This window comes from Camelus dromedarius, chromosome 19, assembly GCF_036321535.1.
Source record: "Camelus dromedarius isolate mCamDro1 chromosome 19, mCamDro1.pat, whole genome shotgun sequence".
Classification (NCBI taxonomy): Eukaryota; Metazoa; Chordata; class Mammalia; order Artiodactyla; family Camelidae; genus Camelus; species Camelus dromedarius.
The window spans coordinates 10,070,565-10,097,277 of NC_087454.1; the positions used below are offsets into that span (position 1 = coordinate 10,070,565).

Consider the following 26,713-nt stretch of genomic DNA (forward strand, 5'->3'; position numbering starts at 1 on the left):
GACACAGTGACCTTTTGAGGCTCCTTCTGCCAGGAAATACAACAGGAGCCTTTTTAAACGACAGCTAAAAGGGCTCGCTCTCTTCCCTGGCTGTTCTGCCTGGAGCTTGTGGGGCCAGACAGACCAGGCTTAGGCACCCTTCCTCCTTCGCTGAAGAAGTAGCCACCTGCCGGGATGGCTTGAGGGGAGGGGGGCCTGTGGGTAAGAGGGGACAGATGTGGAACTGATGCCCTGGAGAGCGTCCAGGCCCGCCGAGCCTGTCTGGGAGTGTGGGTCCCAGCTGCGAAGTACAGGAGAAGGCTCGCGGCAGCAGCGCTGATGAAGTTACCGCACAGACCCGAGCGTCACTGTTCTCTTGTGAACTTCCTGAGCAGGAGAGGGTGGGGTCCAGCAGGCACATTTGGAAGGGGCACTGAGAGCCACCTGGAGGTCAGGAGCTTTGTAGGGGGGCGCTTGGGAGGCAGCACGGCCTGGGCAAGGCGCGCGCCTTCTGTTGGGTCCTCTGTAAAGTGGGCGTGAAGATCATGTCCCTTTGGATCCAGAGACTGAACGACTTCCCGGCCCACACTGGGCTCACAGCAGGCACCTAGTGCGTGTCAGCTGTTACTGCTGTCTGTCAGGGCTTTTGGAGTGGAAGCAGGTCCGGCCCAGGGCTCCCGTGCCTCTCTCGCTCTGCTCTGGTCACCCAGGGGTCTGGTGCCACAGCTACATCTTGACCGATGTCTGTCATCAGATCTGCAGCCTCACAATGTGTTAAGTTTAAAGAATATATATGACCATTTCTAGAGCCCCTGTATCTTTATACATGAAGTGGCCCTGCTCTTGGAATGTGACTCTTTGTTTTGGTTTCTTCATTTTAATTCCACTGTTTTGTTTAAGGTGTACTGTTGATATTCTGAGGGGTGTGTGTGTGTGTGTGTGTGTGTGTGTGTTTGTAGGGATTTTTAAAATGGATTTTTCAATTGTTTCAACCAAAGCAAATGATTCTCAGTCTGTGTTTATAACTTTTGCTTTGGTCTCTCCATGTTAGGATTATTCTTATCTTTGTGGTGCTTGTCTTGACTTGAGGGCATATGAGACGCGGTGTTTGTCCGGAATGTTTTTCTTCTCTTTCTCCTTTTGTCTTCAGGGGGTATGGGGGCAAGACAGTGGGCAGCACACCCGATGTAGTGACTTTGTTCTTCTCTCTCCTTCCTTTCCAGTTTTCAATGGTTCCAGCAGGTCATCACGGGAGAAGGAACCTGTTCAGAAACACAAAAGCAAAGAGGCCACTCCCGCGAAGGAGAAGCACAGCGAGCCCCGGGCCGACAGCCGAAGGGAGCAGGCTTCTGCCAGCCTACCCCCCGCGACCCCCTCCGCGGGGGGCTCCTCGGCCAAGGGGCTCGCCGCCACCCACCACCACCCGCCTCTGCATCGGTCGGCTCAGGACTTAAGGAAACAGGTAAAGCCCTGCCTGGCCTGGCCGTACAGGGGACCCTGATCACCAAGTTAACTGAAGGGGAAATCCATGTTTCCAGGGCTCAGAAAGCAGGAAAGGATGCTCAGAGGGGAGAGGGGGTGAGAGAAACACGACCCGGGCGCAGAAGTGCCGGGGCCTGCGCCTCCCCTCCCGTTGGTGGATTCGCATCCCTCTCCGGAAGATGCTGCCGTCACCCGGTGCCACCAGCTGCGGGCTCTCTCGAGCTGGGATGTTCTAGAAGGGTAGGGAGGGAATGCCCCTTCATTACCCTCTTCCATCCCCGTGTCCCGGGCGCCAGGTGAGGCGCAGAGTACTGGGGAGGGAGCAGCGTTTTCTCAGGTTAGGCCAGGGCCACACTTTACCTTGGAACAGGCCAGCAGCGGCTCCAGCAGTGGACGGCCTGGGCTGTACCTCTTCCTGATGGACACATTAGTGTCTCGCGGCCAGGACTGCTGAGCCGCTGCAGGTGGGGGTGAGACGGGGTGCAGGTGCAACAGGACACTTACTCCCCCAGTGCATTTCTGTCCTGCACCCTTGGGATCAGCAGAGTCCGCACTCCCTCTGCCCCCCACTTCAGGATCAGATACAGAGCGCAGATCCCGTCGACAGCGCTTCCTGTCCTTGGCCGTGACTTTCCAGGACCCAGGACAGAGACAGCAGGGAGAGAGGAGGTGCCTGGCGCTCTGCTGTGGGGCTGTCCCAGGACAGGTGGCACTTCCTTGACCCCTCTACTCCCTGTTCTCACTCGGTGTCGAAGTCAGTGAGCCACAGGGATCACAGACGAGGACTTGCTCCTCACTGGGAATCTTGTAACACGCAGTTAAGTTTTTCCCTAGAATAGACCGAAGATTGTGATCTTGAAAGATTGATTTGGGGTGAGGTGAGGGTGGACCTGAGGTTCCTTGACTTGACCGGCAGTGTTGTCGAGTGACTGAAAGATGGTCATTGTGTCAGGGTTGGAGTTTCTCTTTTGTTGAACCGTTCTTTCCCCCTGGTCTTGCTCGTTCTTGATAATGTTAGAAATGGTTCTCTCTGACTCTGTGACTATATTCATGTATGTACACGTGTTATTTGTCTTAACCTTTAGCTTTCAGACACCACTCAGCTCTCAGTTGGGGATGACGAGGCACGAACCCTCATGGGTCTGTTTCTGTGGTCCTCAGATCACCGCTGCATGCTTTGCACTGTTATCTTGAGATTGAACAAGTGGTTTTTGCATATTTTGCTCACCGTTCCCCAAACAGAGTTCAGTTTTCCTCATGGGAACACCCAAGCTGTTTGTGGAATTGGCCTCCCCTACGCCAGGAGCCCAGTTTTCAGGACCAAGAGGCATAAAGCACAGGACACACCATCCCTTTGGTGTCTTGTCTACTCAGGTTCCAAAGCTGTTGGCCGGACAGGGATTTGTCCCTCCAGAACTTGCCTCCCAATGTTTCCTTATGAAAGAGAGCAATTCAAAGCCTAAAAGTTACAGAGGGGAGGCATTTGTGGGCCAGGAATCTCAGTAAGGGATGAATGTGTGACTTCTCGCATAGAACCATAGTCACACGCACACACATACTCTTCTCTTTCATGTTTGAGGCTGGAGTGATCCAAGCTCATCCTCAGTCCCCAGGGCTTATCCGTCAGTTCAGGATCTCCCTTTGTGACTGAACAAGGGGAGTTCCCATGGTTGGAGGGAAGAGTGGAGGGGAGCAGAAGGCACCCCTTGCTCCACAGTGTGCATGTGTGGCCCGTTTCATGCGCAGTCCTGGAGGCAGAGGAGCGACCTGGGCACCCTTGGGGTGCAGAGCCCCATCGTCCGAGCAACTGCGGGAGTCTGGCTGGCTCTTGCAGGCAGGGTGTAACCACTTCCTCCGCTCTCCACCCACCTCCTCCCCTGTCCTGCCTGCCCCACCTTCTCCCATCAGGTCCTCGGGATGGGGTAGCCAGGGCTCCGCGTTCTCGCTGGGCTCCCAGCTGGGCTCCGACCACGACCTCCGCTGAGAGTTCAGCTCTGACATGTAACCTTCCTGGGCTGTATTGTGCATCTGGAGCCAGTGATGCCAGTTCCTCTCCCAGGGATATGGCGAGAAATGAAAGGATAATTTTGATGCCATCAAATCCCATTAGTTAAGTACTCTGAAAAAAAAAAAAAGGTCAATAAAAGCCAATTGTCGATTCCTTTGTAACAGCCTGATGCCAGTGATTAGAATCTGACCTTTCATCTTTTCAACTGCATAAAAGATGGGGGCCCAGAGAATACTTGGATCTGTAATTTTGATTAATTTTTTTCATTCAGCCTAAAAGGAAAAAAACAGTGCAATAGTACCGGGCCTGGCCGGGTGAAGGGAGCAGTGTTTAGAGGGAGCTGTCGAGAAGTGACTTTGCCCAGCTTCCCTGATGCACCCAGGCGGGGAGAATGCTTTCTGCTAGGATAGCTCCTCCCCCGTTGCCTTGCACAGTGCTGTGTGGTAGTTTTTTGTTTTTTAAAAAGCCCTGGACTTGAGCATGTGAACTCAGTGTGAGGGGCCTGGCCAGCCCTCCAGCTCTGATTATACCAGAGGCGCTGTGACCGCCATTGACATGCACGGGTGTGTGGCTGCCCCAGATGGTGATTTGGATGTGTGGTGGGTGTCCGACAAAGGAGTGTTTCCTGCCAATGATACTTAAGTTATATGCAGTAAAAGGCAGAACAAATTTAGGATGGGGAAACTCTCCTTGCACCTGGAGAAGGTTTGGAAATGTTAGTTTTCTAAGCATGTCGTCAGGAGGTGTTTGCAAAGAAGTTTGTGTGGTCGGTAAGCCAGGATGTGGATGGCTAGGCTGCACCGAACGGGGCCACCTGCCTGTTCTCACCTGTGCACCAAGGCCGAGCTGTAATGTGAAGAAACGCGTGGAGCGTGGGCAGCGGCCGGGCCATCTGCTGGTGGATAGCGTTTCACGGTCAGATGCACGGGGCTCCAGAACATCTTGGCTGAGTAAGGCTGAGAGGAGAGGGTTTAGCTGTTCAGAACTGCGAGTGTTCTTTTAACATTCTGGAAAATGGAAAAATGAGCATCTAGAGAGAAAAATGTGAGAAACTCTCCTTAGCTTGAAGAGTGTTCAAGGTCTTCCTTGCTGTTCATCAGGTCACCCGGAGAGTTTGAATTGGCGCTCTTTGTGACCAGGGTACAAGGCCTGCAGAGGGAGCAGGCTTTGTAGAAGGTTCAGGGTCCCACAGGACCCAGGTGTTTTTGGAGAGCGGGGCTGCCTGTCAGCCAGCCGTGTCCCTCTGCTCACTACTGTCTTTAACCTTTCTCCAGCCCAGGGCCCTGCCTTCCCTGTCCATAACTCACTGCCTGTCCAGTGGATTCTGTTCATTTAGGCTTTCTTGCTTTTTAACTTGAGTTTTAAAGTCTAAATGCACTGTCTCCAACCAACCATGTTTCTCCTAGGCAGAGCCAGCTGACTCAATGGCTCCCTCTAGTGGGAAATGAAAGCCTGACAATTTCTGGTTGGAGTGAGGACAGCTTCTGAGACCAGGACAGGCTGCTGTAAAACCCCATGGCTGTGTGCCTGCGGTAACCTGAGCTACAAGTGGTCAAGACACCACACTTCCTGCAGAGCTGAGTGACATTTGTGGGGGAGTGGGGTTCAAAGTCAGAAATCCATATTAAGCCGAGAAGGAGCAACTTGAAGAGATGTGGGGGGCTCTGCCATGAGCCTCCTTTGTGTTAATTCTCCAGTGAGTTAAAATGCCCTGTCTCTTCTGTGCTCAGTGCATGTGCTTCTTCAGGATGCATAGCAGTGAGACGGGCCCCAGTGGTTACCTGGCCGTGGGTCAAGGCGAAACTTAAGTGTTTGGTTCTGTCCTGTGAGGTGGTGGTTGGGAGGAGATGCTCAGTGGGAAGGTGAGACAGTGCCTTCCTCCACTGCTTTGCTGTCTTTGGTACCAATTACACATTGGATCCCCGGAGACGAGTGCAGGCCAAGGAACAGGCATCTGTGTTTACAGAAATGTGTAAACAAGGTGTTGCTTTTAGTTAAATCAGATTCTACTGTGGGAAAATTTCCCTCCCAGCAGGCTGGGAGGTCAGGTGCCCCAGAGAAGCCAGAATGCACGGACCCAGGGGCCCTGCGCTCTTCTTTGAGGTAGAATCTGGGAGATGTGGACGTCCGGCGCCTAGTCTCCCACAGGTGGACCACAGTGTTGGGGAGGGCAGGGCCAAAATGTTCGGGAACACGAAGCTGTTGGGGAACGTACGAACACTGATCCCCTTTCTCCATCTTCACTGATTAGATCAGAATCTGGATCAAGGGGGTGGTCAGACTGGAATCAGCATTATTTTTAAGCTCCCCAGGGGTTCATAGGGCTTCCAGGTTTGAGAAGCTTGAAAGTTGAGCCTCAGCAGGGTATGCAGCTGATGGTGCGCTTTGCTGGCAGAACATGGTGGCGTCCAGCACTGCGCGCTGGTTGTCATTTTCGCAGGCGGTTTCTCCTCTTCAAGGAGAGATTAATGGTGCTGTGTAGTCCGCTCACGTGCGAGCTGGGTGAGGAGTCTGAACAGGTTTACTCTCAATGGTTAACCGCAGATTGAGGGCCTCAAGGGGTGTCTTCATTGAAGGTGCGGATCCCGGAGCATCTGGCTGATGGAAAACTCCCTCTGTGAGCCTCAGCAGGATTTTACTGTTTGCTTTAGTTCTTTTAAATGGTTTGTTTTGTTTTTAGTCAATGGAATTGTTTGAAAGAACAGTTAAAAATTAGAGATATTTGCATTCCTCACCATGCGTCCTGTTCCAAATTAGTGATAGTTACCATGGAAATTTTGTCTTTGCCCCTACCCCCGGTTTTATAAATTTGTTTTTAATTTATTGCTGCCAGGCTGCTAGTTTTGTTTGCGTTATTTCCTGTTCTGTGTTCCAGACCCTCTTCCCACCTGACCTTTCAGTGCTGCTGCCTTCTTGGGTGGGTGGCCTGCAGTGGTGCATCCGGGCTGTTACCCCTGGGTCTTCCCTTCGGCCTCTCCCTCCACTAGGGCTTGGGGCCTCAGTGAGTCTAGAATTCAGGGTTGGCTCATGGAACACAATCTCAGTCAAGAATTGATGGCTTTGATTGGACCGAGTATAATTGGCACAGGAGGACATACAGATTTTGGGTGCTTCTTTCCTTTTTCTGTTTTCAGAACCTTCTCCTGACACTTTGCAGCAAAGTAAGTCCTCAGATGAGGCTCAGTATCTGGGACCTCATTAGAAATGCAGATTCTTGGGCTCCCTCCTGCTCGGACCTACCAGGTGGGAGGCTCTGGGGGCGGGGCTCGGGCCTCGGGCCTGTCTTCCAGAACCCTGCCCTGGTGGCGGGGCGTCTGCACAGCCCGTGGGTGCGCTAGGTGTGGACGGGAGCCAAACTGCTTTAGGCGCAGCTGGACAGTCCACTCCCTGACTCCTCTTCTGGTCACCTTCTCCTCAGGGCTATTGGTGAGAGCTGTTTTTTCTGCTGTTTCCCAGTGATGGCGTTATTTTTAGTCTGCCCCTCTGGGAGGTGGTGGTGCTTAGGGAACCCTGGCGTCCTGGTTTTGAGCTCATCTTGCCGGTGAGGAATCATTGCCCAAGACGGGCACGTCCAAGGCCTCTGAGAGGCAGAGTTGTGACATGGTGTCCACCCAAAATCAGCCCAGCAGTGGCTCCCACTGTGGGCCTGTCATCATTCTTTGGAAATTACTGCTTTTCTGGTGTCCACCTTTGTCACTCTCTGGCTTCTTTTTATAAATGAGGGTGACTTCTATGTATCACAGAATTATTTTGGTGTCCAAGCTGAAGACAGTCATGAAGAGAAACTGATCGTTTATCAAATTCCTGTGGAACCGAACGTGGATGTTTGTAGAGGACAGGAAATGGGAGCTGCCTGTACACAAGGGGGTTGGGCCTGTTTTGCTTTGTCACGGAGGTGAGGTGTGTCCCGCGAGGCACCTGGGCTGCAGTCTAACAGATGCCCACGACTGTCATCCACACCTCTGGGTCTGGCCTGTGACCAGCATCTGAGCCACGTGAGTGCTCTTGTTCCTTTCCTTCCATAGCGTTTTTATTTCGTTCTCTAGCACGTAGATTTTAAAATTCTGTGGGCAGATCATGCTGTTACGTGAAGTATACAAAAAATAGCCACCCTGTCACTTGGAGCAGGGGGGGGTGTGTATGTGTACGTGCGTGCGGTGTGCATCCTCTTCTCCCAGATTGGCAGGACCTTGATACTGTGAGTATTCTTAACCTGTGACAGAGGTTGGCAGGCACATGGAGGGTCCTCACTGGAAACGTCTGGTTTCTAACAACAGATGTGAATGGTAAATACACCCAGATACACATGGGGCAGCCCCCAGGCCTGGCTGTGTGTTTCTGTGCAGAACAACCGGTGCCTAGTCCTGCAGACTCTGTAAGTGTTTCAGAGTGGTCTTTGGGGCCGGGTGTTCTGCCTGCCTTGGCCGGGACCCTTGTTGCCTCTTCTCAAAGGCAGGCGCAGGCTGCTTAGTCACAGCGGGTGGGGTCACCTGCTGCCGTGCACTAATTCTGCTCCCCCCACCTTCTGCTGCCTCCCAGGTTTCTAAGGTCAATGGAGTCACTCGAATGTCATCTCTGGGTACAAGTGCAACCAGTGCCAAAAAGATGCGCGAAGTCAGACCTTCACCGTCCAAAACTGTGAAGTACACTGCAACGGTGACGAAGGGGACTGTCACATACACCAAAGCCAAGAGAGAACTGGTTAAGGAAACCAAACCCAATCACCACAAGCCCAGTTCAGCTGTCAACCACACAATCTCAGGGAAAACTGAAAGTAGCAATGCAAAAACCCGCAAACAGGTGCTATCCCTCGGGGGGGCGTCCAAGTCCACCGGGCCCGCCGTCAATGGCCTCAAGGTCAGTGGCAGGTTGAACCCAAAGTCATGCACTAAGGAGGTGGGGGGGCGGCAGCTGAGGGAGGGGCTGCGGAACTCCAAGCGGAGGCTGGAAGAGGCGCCCCCTGCCGACAAGCCGCAGTCGCCCCCCAAGAAGCTGAAGGGGGCGGCCGAGGGCCCCGGCAGGAAGGCGGCCCCTCCTGCCCCGGCCCCGGCGCCCGCGCCCACGCCCGCCCCCGCGGAGAGGGAGAGGGAGAGGGCGCCGCTCAGCGGCCACGTGAAGAGGGAGGTGCCCGAGCGGAGCCTGGAGAGGAACCGGCCGAAGCGGGCGGCGGCCGGCAAGGGCCCGCCGGGCAGACAAGCACACGGCAAGCCGGACGGCGTCCCCTGTGAAAATCGTTCTACCTCGCAATCGGAGCCCTTGCCCCGGCCGCACGAGGCGGCGGCCAAGGCCGAGAAGGGGGCCGGCAGGGCCGGGTGGACGGCCATGGACGAGATCCCCGTCCTGCGGCCGTCGGCCAAGGAGTTCCACGACCCGCTCGTCTACATCGAGTCGGTGCGCCCTCAGGTGGAGAAGTACGGCATGTGCAGGGTGATCCCGCCCCCGGACTGGCGGCCCGAGTGCAAGCTCAACGACGAGATGCGCTTCGTCACGCAGATCCAGCACATCCACAAGCTGGGCCGGCGCTGGGGCCCCAACGTGCAGCGGCTGGCCTGCATCAAGAAGCACCTCAGATCTCAGGGCATCACCATGGACGAGCTCCCGCTCATCGGTAAGGCCCCGCCGCCCGGCCTCCTTCCCCGCACCCAGGCCCGCATCCCGCCGTGTCCGCCCCGCCCCGCCCCCAAACGAGCTCCTGCTTCTCCGGCCGTTCTTGGCCCGGGAGGAGTCCCAGGCCGCCCTTCTCTGGGTCCCGGGGCTCCGGGCAGGAGGAAGGTGGGCCCTGTCCCTCTCCCCTGGAGCTACAGGGTCTCCTTACTGAGGCCAGAGCCTGTCCAGAGAGTCAGGCAGGAACACTGTCCCATACATTCGGCTGTTGGGCCGCCTTAACTAAGTACAGCGGCTGGGAGGCTTGACCTACAGGAAGTTCTTTCTCACAGCCTGGAGGCTGGAGATCTGAGAGCAAGGTGTTGGCTGAATGGCTTTCTCCCGTGGCTCCTCCCCTTCGCTGGGGTCGGCCGCCTTCTCCTGGACCTCACGTGCTCTTTCCTCTGTGCGCGTATTCCTGCTACCCCTTCCTCCTTAGGCTAGGACCTACCCTGATGACCTCATTTTACCGTAATTACCTCTTCAAAGACCCTGTCTCCAGTCACGCTCTGAGGCGCTGAGGTTAGAACTTCAACACAGGACTCTTCTGGGTGGGGGGACATTTCAGCGCATTTCTCTCTCTTTCCTCATTTTCCCTTGGCTCCGGGAATGTGTGTCAGCTCCTGAGAGTGGGCTCAGCTCTGGCTGGTGCTGATGTAAAGCGCGCCTCAGTGACTCCTTTTGTGAACGTACGCTGGCCGTTGGGAAGACTCTGGCCCCAGGCAGCCCTCCTGGAGCCCGCTGCCCTCTTCCTCTCCTGGTTCTCACACCTTCTGGGTTGACTCGCTCTGGCAGAGATGAGCCAGTTCGGTGGAGTGGGGTTCCTTTTGGGTCAGCCGGTGAGGTCACGTGCTTCTTGTCCGGCTCTAGACCCACGACAGGAACAGGGCCTGTCCTGCCTGTGATTTGGAGAGCCTGACCTTTCAGAGGCAGGGAGCAAAGGAGACGTTAATAGTCACTGAAGTGTCGAGCCTTGGCAGTGAGATGGGTTCCTTGTAAGACAGAGGTTTCTTTATTCCCCTCAGCAGATGAAAATTGCTTAAATTGAAAGAGTCTTGGTTTGTGGGCCACTGTCAGGGGTGCGATCGATGGTGACGCTGGGCTGTGGGAACCTACTGAGGGGTGAAAGCATCTCAGGAGCTTGGTGTTGGCTGTGTTGTGTGACTGTGGTGACCCCACAGAGCAGCACCAAGTCGTGGCTGCAGTGGGACGTCCTGGGTCCCCCACCCTCTGAGGGGATGGTGGGTCTTCTGGGGAGAGTTGGGGTACTGTCATGAGGACAGCCAGCGATCTTCTGTTCTGAGTGGGTTTCCTTAACCTTGACGTCCGTGACACTGTGTTGTATGTGTGTTCACACCTTTTGCTGTCACCCAAGGTGTGAAGCATCATCAGCACCCAGAGAGAAGCTGAGCTGGTCTGTTACCCGCAGAGGCCTTGGGCGGTGGCTCTGAGCTCAGCCTCCTCGCAGTGCAAACAAGGGACTTAGTAGTTTTGAAGGAATTTCCCAGAATCCGGATAACGGGTGCTCGCCTGCATCTGTGGACACAGACGAGCACCCCAGCCCTGCTGGGAGCGGCACGCTGTGTCGTGTGGCATCCTTGTAGTGCTGTGAGTGAGTGTGTTGATGGTAGCAGATGAGGGGCGTGAAATAACGGATTTCCAAGTCCCAGGTCAGTTTCTCAGTGCTGTTGGATTATAACGAACTTGGAGAAAAAAAGTAAAAGTACGGATTGCCTCATTTCTAGTCAACCTGTGGTCTGAGCCACTTGGCACAGTGGGGTGACTCACCTCCCTCTCCACCTCGGCAAGTCGGGCAGTGTGTGGGCTGCGCCAGGAGATGCCCGATTGAGAGCCAGGCCTGGAGTGCGTCTCGGAATCTCAGGCCTCTGATCCCGTGGCCTCCACTAACCAGCCAGCCCCAGAGTCCCTCCCAGCACAGTAGCTGCCTGTCCCCTTGCCTTGCTGGCGGGCAGGGTGGTCCCGCGGTGGTTGCCGCTCCGGGAGTCCTGTTGGCTTTTCTTTTCACTTATTTATAGAAATCTGCCTCCAGCTCTAAAGATCTAAAGCGTTCTTCATGTTTACTTTACTCATCCAGCATTTCTGTGGTATATTTACCTCCTCACAGCTCGTGGATGGTTATTCTGGAAGATTTCCCCCCCTTTATTGGCCAAAGTAAGGCTGATTGTTCAGGTCCCATTGAGAGAGTCACTCAGCGGACATTCAAACATACTGGAGTTTTGTTGTACTTTGTACGGTTTGATCGAGGGCTGGGGTGAAAACCAGCCCACACACCTTCTGAGATAAATGTCCCTCTGCCTGAGTGACGATGGGAGGAGCTGAGGGACAGACAGACTGCCGCCTGCCCTCCCGTGAGCACTGCTTGCTGCCCAAAAATCCAGGGCGGGTGGAAATAAGTTAGTGTGTGTGTTGGGGTGTGTGGGGAGGGGGATTGGGCCTGACAGCACATCTGTTTGTTTCCTCTGTCACAGCTGTTCCAGGTGACACTGGGACGTGAATGTGGCCGGTTGGCACTGCCCAGGCCCTGCCACCCCCACCAGGGATGCCCTGTTCCTTGCACCATTCCCCTACCTCCCGCGGTGTGAGGGATGTCACTAGTGCCTGTGGCCTCTGCTCCTGGGGGTGCTGGACACTTCCTCCCCCCAGGTCTGCACAGCCAGCTCTCTTTCCATTCAGGCCTCTGCGGGGGACACCCGCTAGGCCACCCACCTGAGACGGGAGCCCCATTACTCCTCAGCCTGTCGGGCTCTATTTATCCACCCCAGCACCCAGGATGGGGCAGCCCTCTCTCCGCAGATGAAATGATTCTCTCTGCTGCTCTGACCCCAGGGCCCAGCGGCGTCCCTGGCACATGTTGGGTACCGGGCACCCATGGACTCTCGGTGACCAAAGCCCTTTTCACCCACTGTTTTCTCCCCTCGTCGTCCCAGGAGGCTGTGAGCTCGACCTGGCCTGCTTTTTCCGGCTGATCAACGAGATGGGCGGCATGCAGCAAGTGACTGACCTCAAAAAGTGGAACAAGCTAGCAGACATGCTGCGCATCCCCAAAACTGCCCAGGACCGGCTGGCCAAGCTCCAGGAGGCCTACTGCCAGTACCTGCTCTCCTACGACTCCCTGTCCCCCGAGGAGCACCGGCGCCTGGAGAAGGAGGTGCTGATGGAGAAGGAGAGCCTGGAGAGGCGCAAGGGGCCCCTGGAGGGCCACACGGAGCAGGACTACAACCGCTTCCACCCCCTGCCCCGCTTTGAGCCCAAGAACGGGCTCATCAATGGCGTGGCCCACAGGAACGGCTTCCGCAGCAAGCTCAAGGAGGTGGGCCCGGCCCAGCTCAAGACAGGCCGGCGGCGGCTCTTTGCTCAGGAAAAGGAGGTGGTGAAGGAGGAGGAGGAGGACAAAGGTGTCCTCAGTGACTTCCACAAGTGTATATATAAGGTGGGGCTCCTGTGTGCGGGGTGGGCTGTGATGGGGTCCCGAAGCCCCTGGTCGGCTGTCTCGGGGAATGAGCCATGTTTGCCGTTGAGGGGGGTGGGTTGTCAGGACGGGGCCTCTGGGCAGCAGTCTGGGGGGGTTGTCTCTTGCCCACTCCAGCCTTGGGCTTCTTTTCCCTTAGATGAGCCCCATGTGTGCAGGGGCCCTTGTGCCAGGGACGCAGGCCCCCGTCGTGAGGCCTGGGGGGGGCCAGTCTGGGCTGGAGCTTCTCGGACGTGCACGGACCAGATCCTCTGCGGTTCCTGATTCACATTCCCTCCGTGCGGCCCCCCGCCCAGCTCTGCTGCCTCCCTCCAGCTGTCTAGTGGGGAACAGGCTTGGGGGAGGAGTCGAGGAGGTTTCCTGGCTTCTGCCCTGAAGAGATCCCCTCCTCCAGGAAGCAGGGCAGCATCCTGGCGACTCCCTAGTTGGCAGCCTGGTTCTGCAGCAGAGTCTTGGCCAGCCCACCAGGGTGATGGGGCCCCGGGCTGGGAGGGGCACAGACTGGCCCCTGGTGATCCGTTCTGGAGGCACCAAGAAGGACCGGGGCCCTGCTGAGGCCTTGGCCTGGCAGGGGTGTGTGGACGGACAGGAAGTCTGTGGTTGGGCTTGGAGTTCTGCCTCTTCTGTTTCTGAGTCCATCTTTGGAGGCCACATCTCTGGCTGCCCTCGCCTCATGACTCATTCTCCTCTGGGTTTTTGTCCTGCCCTCCTTTCTGAAGAGAGACACCTGCTTCCCTAGAACTGTCTGTTACCGGACCCAGAGAGGGTTGGGTCTCCTGTGCCATGATCCCGTCGTCCCCGTCCCGCACCGCCCCACAGGGACCGCTCGGTGGCGAATGGCCACTTGCAGCCTCGGCCGTAGTTCACAGTTTAAATGTGTTACGGAAAAGGAGAGGGCAGCTTTGGGCTGTAAACTCGGGAGCACTTTTGGAGTGTTTTTCCTGAATGTTTGCCTGAGAATCTCTTCAGTTGCAGTCAGTTGTTAAATCCTGACCGAATGGCCAGCTTGTGAAATTAGATGTCTTCTACTTTTGTTACTTTTTCTATAAGGAGGGCAATTCTGTGAGAATGAGGTGAATCTGAGTAAGATGGGTTTTTTTCTGGAAACATGCTCTGTAAACGGTAATTTCAGATCTCATCAGGAAAACCTGATGGGGTCTGGCTGTGTGGCGGCGGCTGGTGCCCGTGCTGGGTAGCAGCTGTGTGCTGAGGGCCGGAAGCTCAAGGCCTCCCGGTTCTGAGCCCCGGCAGCATGTGGGGCGTTGACTGCCGGGTGCTGGATGTCATCTTGAATTACAGATATTCTGCTCTAGTTGTCGTAAGATCAGGCCCCTGCTAGTGGTCCTGGTTTTATTTTGTAAAGAACAGCTCACGAAGAGAAGTTTGAAATTGTACAGAAATTTCTCTCTTCGTTAGAACCCCCCTTAGAGCCGAAGAGCAAAAGCAAAGGGCAGAGTCCGCGGGCTGACGGCTGAGACTGTCCTTCCAAAGGCGAGAAGAACCTGCCCCTCCCTGCCCCCCTGCGGCTGGTTCACTGCACTTGGTGCGGCCTCACAGCGGACACACTCCTGGGGGAGCACCCCGAGGCCAGGGATGTTGTCTGTTTTGAGCTTGGCTCCAGCCCCTAGAACTAGGCCTGGTACCTGGTACACAGAAGGTGCTCAATAAGTACTTCCACATTCAAGGGCTGAGCGCGAGGGAGTGGAGGGCTTGTGCCTAAAACAAAGTATAGTCATTCCGATGTAAGTGGGGAGCCATTTCATCACAGCCCCGGGGCTGCAGCAGGGGTTGGGGGTGGTGCTGGACCATCTGAGGGCCCTGCCCGCCCCCCTGGGGAGGCACAGGTGGGACCTGTCCACTCAGGTCCACGAGGCGGGGCGCCACATCTGGCCGATGCTCATGTGAGGACCCTGAGGGTGGGTGTAGGAATCACCCCAAGTTTCTCTCCACGGGTCCCCCGGTCCCAGCCTGTCTGTTTCGAGGCTGTTGGTTTCTTCCCTGGCCTTGGCCTTTCTCCCGCCCTACATGTGGGCCAAACGTGGGAGTCCTGCCTCTTGTTAAGCCCATTTCTCCACGGAGTGAAAGCTGCTTTTAAGCAGGGACCTTGGCAGCAGGCTCCCGGCTCCAGTCGTGCGCTGCCTGGGCCTCCAGGTGGGAGCCCGTTTGCCAGGTAACGGGTGGATTTGCGCTGCTTCTACGGTGTTCGAGGGGCCTCCAGCTGCTTTGTGGGCAGTGAGGGTCCCCCTCTGCTTGTGTCAACTCAGGACACAGACTGGCGCCCTGTCCCGGGGACAGGCTGGCCAGGGGCCCATGACGGGTGTGGCCTGTGTTGGGGTCTGGGGTCTGGGCCCTGCTTTGTTTGTTCAGCTTGACTCTCCTGTTTTTGTTTTCTTTTCAGGGAAGGTCTGTTTCTTTAACGACTTTTTACCGAACAGCAAGAAATATCATGAACATGTGCTTCAGCAAGGAGCCCGCGCCCGCTGAGATTGAGGTGAGGGCTGCCGTCCTCTGGCTGCCGCGGCAGCAGATTTAACTTAGGTTATTCTAAACTTACTCAGGGTCGGAAAATGTAAAATGAGAGTGAGCCAGCCTCCCTGGCTTCTCCCTGACTCACCCCAACCAGAGGCCGCGAGAGGCAGTGGCCCCCTCCCCACCAGCCACCTCTTTCCCTGTCTCCCCTGTCTCCCCCCCTTCACCGCGCCCCCCCCCCCTTCATCCCCTCTCCCCTCCCAGGTTAACCCACCCTCCGGTGCCTTGTTATGCAGGAGAATGTTTGGAATCCCTTAAAGCCGCATTTGTGCCTTTTTCTCTCCTGTTTTTTATTTGATGGGATTGGCAGGTTGCCATTTTTGTGCTTCTGCCAACTCTGTTCTTCGAGTTTAGCGTGAGGTTGGAGAGACGGCGAGCCCAGTCCAATCAGGGGGAGTTGTGTGTGAGGCGCGACAGAGGACAGAGCCTGGGTTGGTCTGTCTGTCTGCCTCCCTGGCACCCCCCCCCGCCCGAGTCGCCGTGTGCTCCCAGGTGCTGAGGCCGGTGGGCTTCTCTTGCTGGTGAGGGCTGCTGCTGGCTGAGCAGGAAGTGATGTGGACCGCAGCCTCGGATTCTGGTGTACAGCTGGTTTCAGACCAGTCTTTTTCTTGAAGGATGTATACCTCCTTCTCTAGGTAAAACCCCGCGTGGACCACCCAGGGGCCCGGGCCTGATTTGACCAGGTTTCCTGGGTGTGAGACTTTCAGGATAGTCCAGGACAGTCCGGGTGTCCAGGCTGCCTGTTCCCCTTCCATGGTATGTGGGGCCCCACCTCTGGTGGTAGCCATGGGAAGCCCAGGAGGTCCTGCCCTGGTGCTCAGGCCTGGTTTCCCAGGTTGGTGAATTCGTTGTTGACTTTGGCATCACTCTTTTCAGGCCCTAGGTCTCTGCTGATTTGTGCGGGCTGCCCCAGCTCTGCACCCTGGGATGTATCTTTAAACACCACACAGTGGCCTCACCTCTACCACATCCCCTGATTTGGCTCCACCAAAGCCACGGTCCATCAGCCACAATGTCAACAGGGCCCTGATTCTGGAACATGTGTGGCTGTCACAGTTGCTTCTGGAGCGCTCATGCCATTTGTGGTAGAGACCTCAGGGGAAAGGAATGTGGCTCTTGGGGACTGAACATCTGAGATGGAGAAAGAGACCTTTGTTTTATGACATCGGTCCTTGTCGGAGTCCCCAAACGTGCAGGGTTTTTTACTGTCCAGAGGACAAGGAAGTCTTGGCTTCTTTTAGTTTCTTGCTCAGGAATTTATTCTCCCTGAAAGTCCGGGTTTTGCTTAGCAGTTGTGTAATATCTAAACACAAAGGGAAGCTTTGCTAAAATTAAAACTTTTAGTCTAAGTCTGGCTAACTACTGGATCCTGTAAAGGGGCTGGGCCCTCTCCTTGGCCAGTGGTCACCAGCTGGAGCGCCACCGCGCCCCCCACCCCCTGCTCTTAGTGGAGGGTCATCTTCCTTCCCCATGTCTGTATCCACCCAGCGGAGGTTGCTATGATTCCAGGTGACTGCAAGGCCACCTGTGTGAGGAGCCCAGGCATTTGATGCTCGACTTTGTTCTTGATGTGGGGCCTCTGGCCGCCCCCAGGCTGGCCCCTCTTTGCAGAAGCCACACGGCACGGGGTGAGGGGTGCTCCTGGGGGAGGCTTCCTCCTGAGTGTGGCTCCAGTGAGCATGTGGCCAGGGTGGGGAAGGTGATGTGCTCCTGGAATGACGACTGAAGGCAGAATGGAAAGAGGCCTCTGAGTTGGGGAGTCGCTGAAGGAAAACCAGCCCTCTGACCTGTTGGCCAAGCCCGTCCTCACCTGCTCTTTGCCCTTGGTTGTTGAGCTTGTGCTGATGACAGGGACCTGGTCAGCGTTTTAAGCTACTGGGTGTGCCTCCCCGTCTGTGTAACTGGGGGGCGGGGTCGTCTCTCCTGTTTGACCCTCACGTGCAGCCCGGCTGACCCTGCGTGGGCTCAGGTTGCTGGTGGCTGGGCGTGTGTGGCCTGTGTCTGTCGGGAGGCCCACCTGGAGGCTGATTTGATTCCACTGAAGGACAGTCGTGGGTCGTGTTCAGCCTCCTCCATTATGGTTTTCTCCCTCCTTTTCATATAAAGGATTTCTTATTGTGGGAAAACATAATATTTACCATCTTAGCCATTTTTAAGTGTGCAGTTCAGGGACATAAAGTCCATTCACATTGTTGTGTGACCGTCACCACCATCTCTCCCCAGAACTCTTCCCTCTTCCTGAGCTAAAGCTCTGCCCCATTAAACACTGATACCCACTATCCCGGTCCGTGACAACCACCATTCCTCTCTCCCTGGCTTTGGCTGTCACGGTACCTTGTGAGAGTGGGATCCTTGTGAGAGTGACTCTCCTTGGCGAGATGTTGTCACGGTGTATCCGTGTCATAGCATAGGTCAGAATTCCCATCCTTTTTAAGGCTGCCACCTTCCGTCACATGGACCTCGCGCCTTCTGTTCATCCATCGCGGGTGCTGGCTGCTTCCACGCGCAGCCATCGAGAACAGAGCTGCTTCACGTGGGGCAGCGGCTGTCTGTCTCAAGCTCCGTGTCCCCAGCCAGCCGCCCACGGCTCCCACCCAGCACGCTGCGATGTCGTTGGGCCCTCTGTCGAGCGTTCCCGTGCCGTGGTGCTCAGTCGAATCGGGCTCTGTGTCCCCAGCAGCGAGGTGCTGACGCCCCCCCTCTCCCCACAGCAAGAGTACTGGAGGTTAGTGGAGGAGAAGGACTGCCACGTGGCTGTGCACTGCGGCAAGGTGGACACCAACACGCACGGCAGCGGATTCCCGGTGGGAAAGTCAGAACCCTTCTCAAGGTAACGTCGGACACTCTCGCCCGTGTGGGGACTGGATGGTGCTCCTGCCCGGGTGTGACGCCCTGTGCTTTCCTCTGCAGACACGGATGGAACCTCACCGTCCTCCCCAATAACACGGGCTCCATCCTGCGTCACCTCGGTGCTGTGCCTGGTAAGCCTGCCGCGGCTCCACCGCGCGGGGAGCCGGAGGGGCGGGGCCGCCCTGTAGGGGTTGTGCTGGGAAGACTGACTTTTAGAGAAGAGAGAGGAGTTAGGATCATAATTGAAGTCAATAACAGTGGGGAAAGGTAAACCAAATTGTGGATTCTCAATGCTGGGCAGCTGCTTCATGGCCAGCTTTTTACTTTGAAATTGGTATTTTCAGAGCTAACATTTGGACTCCTAAGGGCTACCTCACAGGCTGAAGGGGAAACCAGATGACCTGAAAGCAGGGACCCTGGAGGAGAGGGCCTCCACCCTGGTGGGGGGGCTTACGCTTCCCGCGCCCAGCACGGCAGCGTCCGGGGGCAGGCGTTCTCGGCCCGGAGGTCTGCAGCGCGCTGGCGGCTGACTGACAGCGGCTGCTGCGGTCACGCTCCTCGGTTCAGATGTTCTTTGGCTACTGTTTCGTAACAGCGTCTGTGTTCTTGGTTTCTGTATAAGCAGGAAAAAGCAGGTGCCTTCTCACTGGGCTGTCTGGGTTTGAATCTCGTTTCTCTTTTCTTGTTTGGGGAGAAGACAAGATTTCTTTTCCTGCCACCCTGAGAACACTGGTCTTCATCACGCCCTGTCCCCTTTGTTCTAGGAGTGACAATTCCCTGGCTAAATATTGGCATGGTCTTTTCTACCTCATGCTGGTCTCGAGACCAAAACCACCTTCCCTACATCGACTACTTACACACTGGTGCTGACTGCATTTGGTGAGTACCCGGGCCCCTCACGCACCCGCCGGCTGACAGCCTTCCCGTGTTTGCCCCTGCTCCCCGTCATCGCTCCTCAGCTTGGCATCTCTTGCCTCCGTTGGAAGTTGAGCTGTTCCTGTGCTTATTGGCCATTTTTCTTTTGCCAGTTGCTGAGTTTTTTCTTCTGTGATGTTCTTTCCGTGGTTGTTGATTTCCAAGACTGCGTTTGTGTGAGTGGCAGTTTTCAGCATCTCTCCACGGCCCATGTCCCCCTCTCCACCAATGGCTAGAGAGTAGGTTTTACTGGAGGTGGAGCTCCTGCCCTGAGAGATACATGTGTGTGTCTTCCTGGGAAGCCTTCTGCCCAGTTCCCATGCGCGATCCGTAGCTGTCAGGCTAGCCAGCCCTAATCCGACGGGGTCCTCCGCTCTTTGTTTGCGGTGGCAGGTGGGAAATTACCATAAATAATCAGAAGTCTTGTCTCCCAGCACCGCATCCATCCCACACTAATGTGTTTATCGTCCTAATGGAGTGATCAGGCATCCTTTATTAAAATACACAAAATCTTAGAACTAATGTTCTCCCTCCAAGGAGCCAGTGTCACAGCAGTCCCAACCCCCTCGCCTTTCAGCCACGTCGGCGGGAGTGGCAGTTGGTGTGGAAGCAAGCGGTCAGGGCCCTGTGGTTGACCTTCTGCCACACGGCTGCTGGGCTGTGGAGGCCAGGAGGGGAAGGGGCCTTGGGCAGAGCTGAGGGTGGACGGCTGGACCGTCCTGCTCAGAGCGTGTGTGTCTCTCCTCTGGGGACCATTCCCCACGGAGAAGCTGCTGTGGGCAGTGCCGGCCAGGCTGGGTGGGTTGGATTCACAGGGTCCCACCCAGGTCTGTGACCAGGCCTCACTGGACCCTGGTTCCTCATCTGAAAGCAGAGGGATATGGCCCATGTGGTCATTTTACTGCCTGACCAGTGAGTGAGAGGCAGGGAAATGCTGGCTTCTGGGCTGTTTGAAGACTGATCCCTCGAACCTCAGTGATGGGAATGGAGGGGCGGCCAGGATGGACTCAGAGAACTTGATGCTGTGTGGTTTTTCTTAAAACGTGATTTAGATTAGAAACCCTGGATTTAAATCACAAATCAGTTAAGTTGGCATTGAAATAACAAACATTTGAAAGAAACTTAAATGTGGTGATTGGCGCCCCTCCGTCAGCAGCAGCAACCAGGTCCTCCCCCAGGAATGGTTTCCCCTATGGCAGTTTCCCTTTAGGGGTTGGGAGGGGCGCTGGTCAGCCTGAATCCCTGTCACGTGCCTGCGGGGGGCCCAGAGAAGGGGGCCTTGAGGAGGCCATGCTGGCTGGCACTAGGATATCACGAGTTGTAGATGGGAGGTGTGTCCTTTGGGGACAGGAGAGGTAATTCTCGTCCCCTCGCTCCCTGGGGTTGCAGCGAGGGTCCAGATTCTTCTATTGGGTAAGTTCTGCCCACGTTTTCTCCCACTATCTCCCCCGGCCCCCGCCTCGGCTCCACCGCAGGGTCTGTTGTCGTCTGAGCCCCGCCCCCAGCATCGACCCCTTTGCCCGCTCCCCTTTTTTTGCTCCTTTTGCAGCTGCTCCCTTTGCTCTACCCATGCCCTCGTGGTGTTGGTTCTCCTGTGTGTCCTGTGTGTGTGTCCCGCACAGAACCTTAGTCCTGCAGTGTCTTCTCTGCTACAGAGAAGTGTCAGCCCAGCCTTAAGTCTCAACTCAGGAGGCTCACGAGAGGCTGTTGAGTCTGCAGATGTGTCTGGATCTGATTTATAGGGGCTTTTAAACATCTGTGTTTGGTTTGAAGGCTTTTTGGCTGATGCATAAAAGATGAGCGTTTCTGTCCACTCACGGCTGTGGTTTGGCCATGCTGGGCAGAAGCGGCGGAGTTGCCCTGGGAGGCTGGCGGGCCTGGAAACCCTGGGGGCTATCTGTGAGCTCGCCCACCTTCCCATACCTGCGCCTCAAGCCACCGTTTGCTCATTTCTTTGAGGGAGTGGAGGCCAGGCTCCCAGGCAGAGGGTCCTTTTCAAGTCTGCTTCTGCTCTGATTCCAACCCCCAGGTATTGCATTCCTGCTGAGGAGGAGAACAAGCTGGAGGACGTGGTGCACACCCTGCTGCAAGCCAACGGCACCCCAGGTCTGCAGATGCTCGAGAGCAACGTCATGGTACGGCGGCCGGGCTGTGTGGGGCGGGGGAGGGGCGGGGTCAGGTGTCCCAACCCACTCAGTTGTTTCATTGACTCGGCCTTCTTGCAGACCTGCCTTGCAGAGGCAAAGAACACAGTGAAAAATAAATGCTCCAGGTGTCCATTATAACCAAAGTGCCCTCTTTTATGGGAAACAAACTAAAATGCTTTTCTCTGATTGCAAAGGACATGGGGCTCGTGCCCGTGTTGGCCTCTGACTCTGTTTGGGGGCCTGGTTGTTATGTAAATGGAAACTGGGCTGTGCTGGAGTTGGCCCTGAGTATGGGCTGGACCCCTGGACGACGGGGTCCGGATCACCGAGTGTTGCAGAAATAAACACAAAGGCTTCAGACCCCACTGCCGAGTTCCTGGGACTCTCTCAGCCCTGAGCTGTGTTCTGACACCTGAACTTAAGGCTGCTCTGGCCTCTGCTGACCCCTGCACGGGTCTCCTGTCCCTGCTGGGCCCACATCACTCTGGGCTCTGCTCTGAGTGAGCAGCAGCCCCTCTGGGGGGACCAGGCCCAGCCTGTACCCCTGTGGACCCGCTGGACTCTGGAGACCCCCACGGTATACATGGGTCCCAGTCCAACCCTGGTGGTGCTTACTGAGACACGGGCCCCCGTGTGGCATGAGGGCTGTGTGCTCACAGTGGTGCTGCCCACCCCCGACTTGTGTCAGTGTAGGACTTCCTCCTTCATTTAGGAATTGTGTATCTTTATTTTCTAAAAGAGAAGCAGACCTTTAACAGAAATCTTGGGAGCAGGTCTGCCTCCTTCTGCCCCGCCTGGAGGACAGGTGTCTGTTTCTGCACCTGTCGGGAGGCCGTCAGAGGCTGATCTCACACAAGGGGCTCCAGACGGCGGGCGGTGGTGGGCAGCCCTACGGGAGCGCTTGTCAGCCCCGCGGTCTCCACAGATCTCCCCGGAGGTGCTGTGCAGAGAGGGGATCAAGGTGCACAGGACCGTGCAGCAGAGTGGCCAGTTCGTCGTCTGCTTCCCGGGGTCCTTTGTGTCCAAAGTGTGCTGCGGCTACAGCGTCTCTGAGACCGTGCACTTTGCCACCACCCAGTGGACAAGTATGGGCTTCGAGACGGCAAAGGTAGGTGGGCGGGCGCCCCGCACATGAGCCAGTCTGTGGGTAATATGTGTTTAATTCCAGAGCGAGCCTTAGAAACCTGAGAGTCGCCTGAGAGGTGTTCATAGGGAAGGAGAGTTGTTAGCGGTTTGTATATCATGGAAGGTACACCTGAGTCCTGTTACTGGCCCTTACGGTATCAGGAGATCAGTACGGAGGATGTTTAAGGCAAAAATCGCCCATTTCAAAGTTGTGTCTGCATTTGGCATTGGGGAGTGATGACTGTTGGTGTTCAGTGTCTCTCACGGGCAGACACGATCGTTGTGTGGTTCTCATTTGCTCTGAACCCCAGTGGAATTCACAATTTGAAAATTCAGATCACACCCGCTCCACGGTAAAGAAAACCCCTGACAGCTGCCTAGAAGTGAAGATCTCCCCTGTGGGATGTGGCTGCCTCTTTCAGGAAATGAAGCGTCGGCACATAGCTAAGCCATTCTCCATGGAGAAGTTACTCTACCAGATCGCACAGGCGGAGGCGAAAAAGGAAAACGGTCCCACTCTCAGTACCATCTCAGCCCTTCTGGACGAGCTCAGGTAGCCGGAGACCCAGGCGCCGCCCTGCTGGGGCTCAGCCGGGCGGGGTACAGCCGGGCCTTTGTGGGTAGGTGGGCCAGGACTTGGGTGTGGCTCTTGTATTTCGTTTCCTCTTGTGCTGATGATGCCAGAGTTTAGCCTCCTTTGTGGCAACGGCCAGGAGGCGGCTCCTTGAGCCCCAGGCCCCACTGGTCCTCGCAGCACCTTACCAGTGAGAGGAGGTGGCCACCACGGCATCAGAGCCTGGCCTGGTGAAGGAGCAGACGGGGCAGGACTTGAAGTGACCCTCTTCCCTGCCCCGGGGCCCCTCCTTCCTGCTGGGAGCCCCAGTGCACCCGGAGCGCCACTTGGACTTGGCTGCCGGTGCCGGCAGATAGTTGATCACGTCTGCCCTCAGCTCGGGGAAGGGCGCCCCGACGGGCACTGGCGCTGTGTCCTGTGTTAGCCGCAGGCAGAGTTGGTCAGCCCCGAGGCCTTTAGACTAAAGGGCACAGGTCCACAGGCGGGGCCGAGAGGGCGCTGCTCCGAGGAGCCCGCTGAGCCCTGCGTGTCCGCGCAGGGATACGGAGCTGCGGCAGCGCCGGCAGCTGTTCGAGGCCGGCCTCCACTCCTCCGCTCGCTACGGCAGCCACGACGGCAGCAGCGCCGTGCCGGACGGCAAGAAGAAGCCTCGGAAGTGGCTGCAGCTGGAGACCTCAGAGAGGAGGTGTCAGGTCTGCCAGCACCTGTGCTACCTGTCCATGGTGAGCCCCGCGTGCTCTGCTCCCGCCTCAGGGTCCCCCCCCCCCCCCGACTGGCGGCTTGGACCCCCAGCCCTGCTTTCCTCTGTCCCTGTCCATCCTTCCCTGAGTTGGTGCCCCTGTGGGATTTTCAGTCTCTGCCCTGGTCTCTGAGCTTTCATTCAGCCACATGACTGATGTCACTGCCCCAAGGACTCTGAAACTGTCTGGTTAAAGCCAACACTTCTTGGCTGCACCTCCTAGTCTAGCCTCCATGTTGGGTCCTGACTTGAAGGCATCCCCCTCGCGACTGTTCGCTCACCTTCCTAAGCCGCCGCCTTTCTCCGATCCACAGCCTCCTTGAGGGACTTATCTGTCTCAGCCTTGGGCTTAATTGTGGACTTACTGCTCCAACCCCGACCCCATCCCAGGCTAGAGGGGTCTCCGAAAAACCTTGCTCAGATGGCTAGCTGGACTGGTGTCGCCTCCCCTCTGATCTTCCAGTCCCTTCCTGCTCTGTGGCCGCTGCCCTGACACAGGTCTTTCTGGCTGCACCGGCTCCACGCAGGGTGGCTCTCCGCCCTCGGGTGCCATTGCCCTCTCCCCGCCCTTGTGGTCCTCCCTCCAGAGAGAGGAGCCCAGGTAGTAGGTGCCCACCCGTCACGCAGCCGGGCACCAACATCCTACATGTACCTCCCTATAAGCCACACATGGCCTCCTGGCCATGTGCCGCATGACTGTGATGCCGCCTCGCCTGTGTCCCTGGCACCTGCCCAGCTGCCCTGCAGAGAAGGGGGGCCCCATGGCCACTCCCAGCTGAGTCACGTGCTCTTTGTAACATCTGAGAGGTCAGAACACAGAGAAAGGAGGGAAGAAAGGACTGAAGGATTTTGCCAGTGCCATTGTGACAGTGTCGGTGACGGCTGGCTTGAATAGTAGAGGTTGCTTTTCTTGTAGTTCTGGAGGCTGAGAGTCCAAGGTCATGGTGTGGCCAGGGTTGGTTTCCTCTGAGGCCTCTGTCCTTGGCTTGCAGACAGCTGCCTTCTCCTGTCCTCACTTTATTTCTTCTGTGTGCATCTGTCTTAATCTCCTCTTGTTGTAAGAGTGTAAGTCATTGGACTGGATCCCACCCTTTCAACCTCTTTTTACCTAATCTATCTCTTTAAAGGCTCCAAACAGTCACATACTGAGTTACTGAGGGTTAAGACTTGAGCATATGATTTCTGGGGTGGAGGGGTGGTAATTCAGTCCATAACCACCATGAATCCATTTCCATGTTTTCTTCTATCTAGCTTTCTTTTCCCAGATGCTTTTTAAAACATACAATCAAGATCTATGCTGTCTTAAAAAAAAAAAAAAGCTGTAAGAATTTCCCCAGATCTTAGAAGTGTTTTATAAACATCACTCATAAAAGCCACATAGTTCTGTCTGTTCCTTTTGTGTTGGAAGAGGGTTATTCTCGTGGGAAACAGTCATTTCCCATGAGCCAGGGTGACCTCATGTGGCCCTGGTCCCTTCCTGTGGGCTCGTTTTCAGGATGTCCCTCAGAAAGCTGTACCTGGAGAGTTGTCACCAGGAATTTCTTAGCCTGGGTGTTATTTTTAAAAGCATATATCCTGAATTCATAGGTAAAAACTGGTTTTATTTATATATGTTTTTCATTGCTTGGGTTACGAAGGAGAGGCTTTGTGCATTTTTGTTCAGTTTCATATTTGTGTCTGTTCCTGTCCTCAGCCCCGAGTGATGTGTCGTTTCCTTATGCCAGTGGCTTGTTTTCTTGTCTTTGCTTAGAAGCACTGAAGACAGGAAGCCTAGATCTTTCCCCCAAATCCTTATGAAAAGGGCTGTGAAGCTTTTGCATCTCGTGTGTTACAGCAGCATTCTCCCATTGTTTACACAGGGTGAGCCCAGGGCGGCGAGTCAGGGTGGGGGTGAGAACTCCTCGTACAAACAGGTCTGAGTGTCCAGGGCCCCGGCTGGGCTTGGGTTCCATGTGGCCTTGGGGCAGCATCGTTTCCCTGGGAGCTGCAGGCAGACGTGGCTTGGGTAACAGGGGCTGGGGATCAGGGATCAGGAACCGTGCTGGTTGGAGTTGGGACAGAGGCACTCGCTCCCCACGTGGTGTAACTGGTTGGACTGACTGAGCCAGTAAGAGCAGGAGTAGAAGAACCATGTGTAGCCACTGAAACGTCCAGGGTGTGACCTCCTGGCACCTCTTGCACTGGGGTAGTTTTTGAACCAAAAGTCCCAGAAGCTCTCAGAACCCAAGAGCAACTTCCCGTGTTTCTGGGTCGTGGGCACCCCTGGCTTGGGCGACGGCCTCCCTGCTCTGCTCCTGGGAACTTGTGTCCCCGGCCTTGGTGACTGAGTCCCCTTCAGAGCCTCAGGTGCACTGTCCTCCCAAAGGTCGTGCAGGAGAATGAGAACGTGGTCTTCTGCCTGGAGTGCGCCCTGCGCCACGTAGAGAAGCAGAAGTCCTGCCGCGGCCTGAAGCTGATGTACCGCTACGACGAGGTCAGTCCTGGGGGGCGGGCACATCCCGCGGGGGGCCACTGTCCCCGGCCTGAGGCCACATGGGGCCAGTGGGTTCCAGGCTGGACAGAGCCTGACTTGAGGTAGCTCTTGGTCCCAGACTGGGCGGTGGGCAGGTTCAACCAGTGTTGGACTGACCTGGACGCACCAGGAGCGGAAGCGGTGGAGAGACGTTTTTCCTTTATAAATGGTTTCATTCCAGTTTTCTCCTTCATGCCCCAGTAAGCCCATCCGCCCTCTGCTTCCCCACCAAGCCCTGCAGCCTCTCCGTTGGCAATGCTGGCTGCCAGCGCCTCGGTCCACAAGGCATTTGGTTTCAGGATGTGGGTCCACACCATCTGGCGGGGCTTCTGAGGAATGGGGGGAGGCACCGTCCCCTCCGGCCAGGGCTGGGGCCCAGACCCAGAGGGGCAGAGGGGCCAGCAGGCTGCCTGTGTGCCCACCACGGGGCAAACCCCAACTGGAGGTGACAGTTCCAGTGCTGGTCAGTGGGGGCAGGCCAGGCTTTCTCACCATCCCTCCAGGCCGTGGGCCACGGCTCCAAGGGCCTCGAGCCAGGTCTGTGTGGTCTCCGTGTCTTCAGAGTAGCCTGATTGCAGGGTGCCAGGGACGCAGCCTTAGGAGCCTCCCCGACTGTAGCTCCAGGGAATGTGACGATGCTCACACACTTCTGCCCGTGTCACCATCCCTGCCCTGCAGTGTGCGGCTGACGGGGCTTGGGAGGGAGCTTCTGTTCCGATT

At 56.3% G+C, this 26,713-nt stretch overlaps 1 protein-coding gene across 6 annotated transcripts in view; it reads left to right on the plus strand.

The window, feature by feature from the left end:
• Positions 1-26,713, plus strand: part of JARID2 (jumonji and AT-rich interaction domain containing 2) — a 228,191-nt gene that overhangs the window by 197,702 nt on the left and 3,776 nt on the right. For all 6 annotated transcript variants that reach the window (XM_031435169.2, XM_064476215.1, XM_064476214.1 and 3 more), the window contains 12 exons: positions 1,203-1,441; positions 8,009-9,077; positions 12,061-12,563; positions 15,001-15,093; positions 17,843-17,961; positions 18,042-18,112; positions 18,746-18,860; positions 20,926-21,031; positions 21,969-22,151; positions 22,591-22,721; positions 23,281-23,464; positions 25,847-25,954. In XM_031435169.2, coding sequence (XP_031291029.2) covers positions 1,203-1,441; positions 8,009-9,077; positions 12,061-12,563; positions 15,001-15,093; positions 17,843-17,961; positions 18,042-18,112; positions 18,746-18,860; positions 20,926-21,031; positions 21,969-22,151; positions 22,591-22,721; positions 23,281-23,464; positions 25,847-25,954 — 2,921 coding nt within the window. The remainder of the gene's footprint in view (positions 1-1,202; positions 1,442-8,008; positions 9,078-12,060; positions 12,564-15,000; positions 15,094-17,842; positions 17,962-18,041; positions 18,113-18,745; positions 18,861-20,925; positions 21,032-21,968; positions 22,152-22,590; positions 22,722-23,280; positions 23,465-25,846; positions 25,955-26,713) is intronic.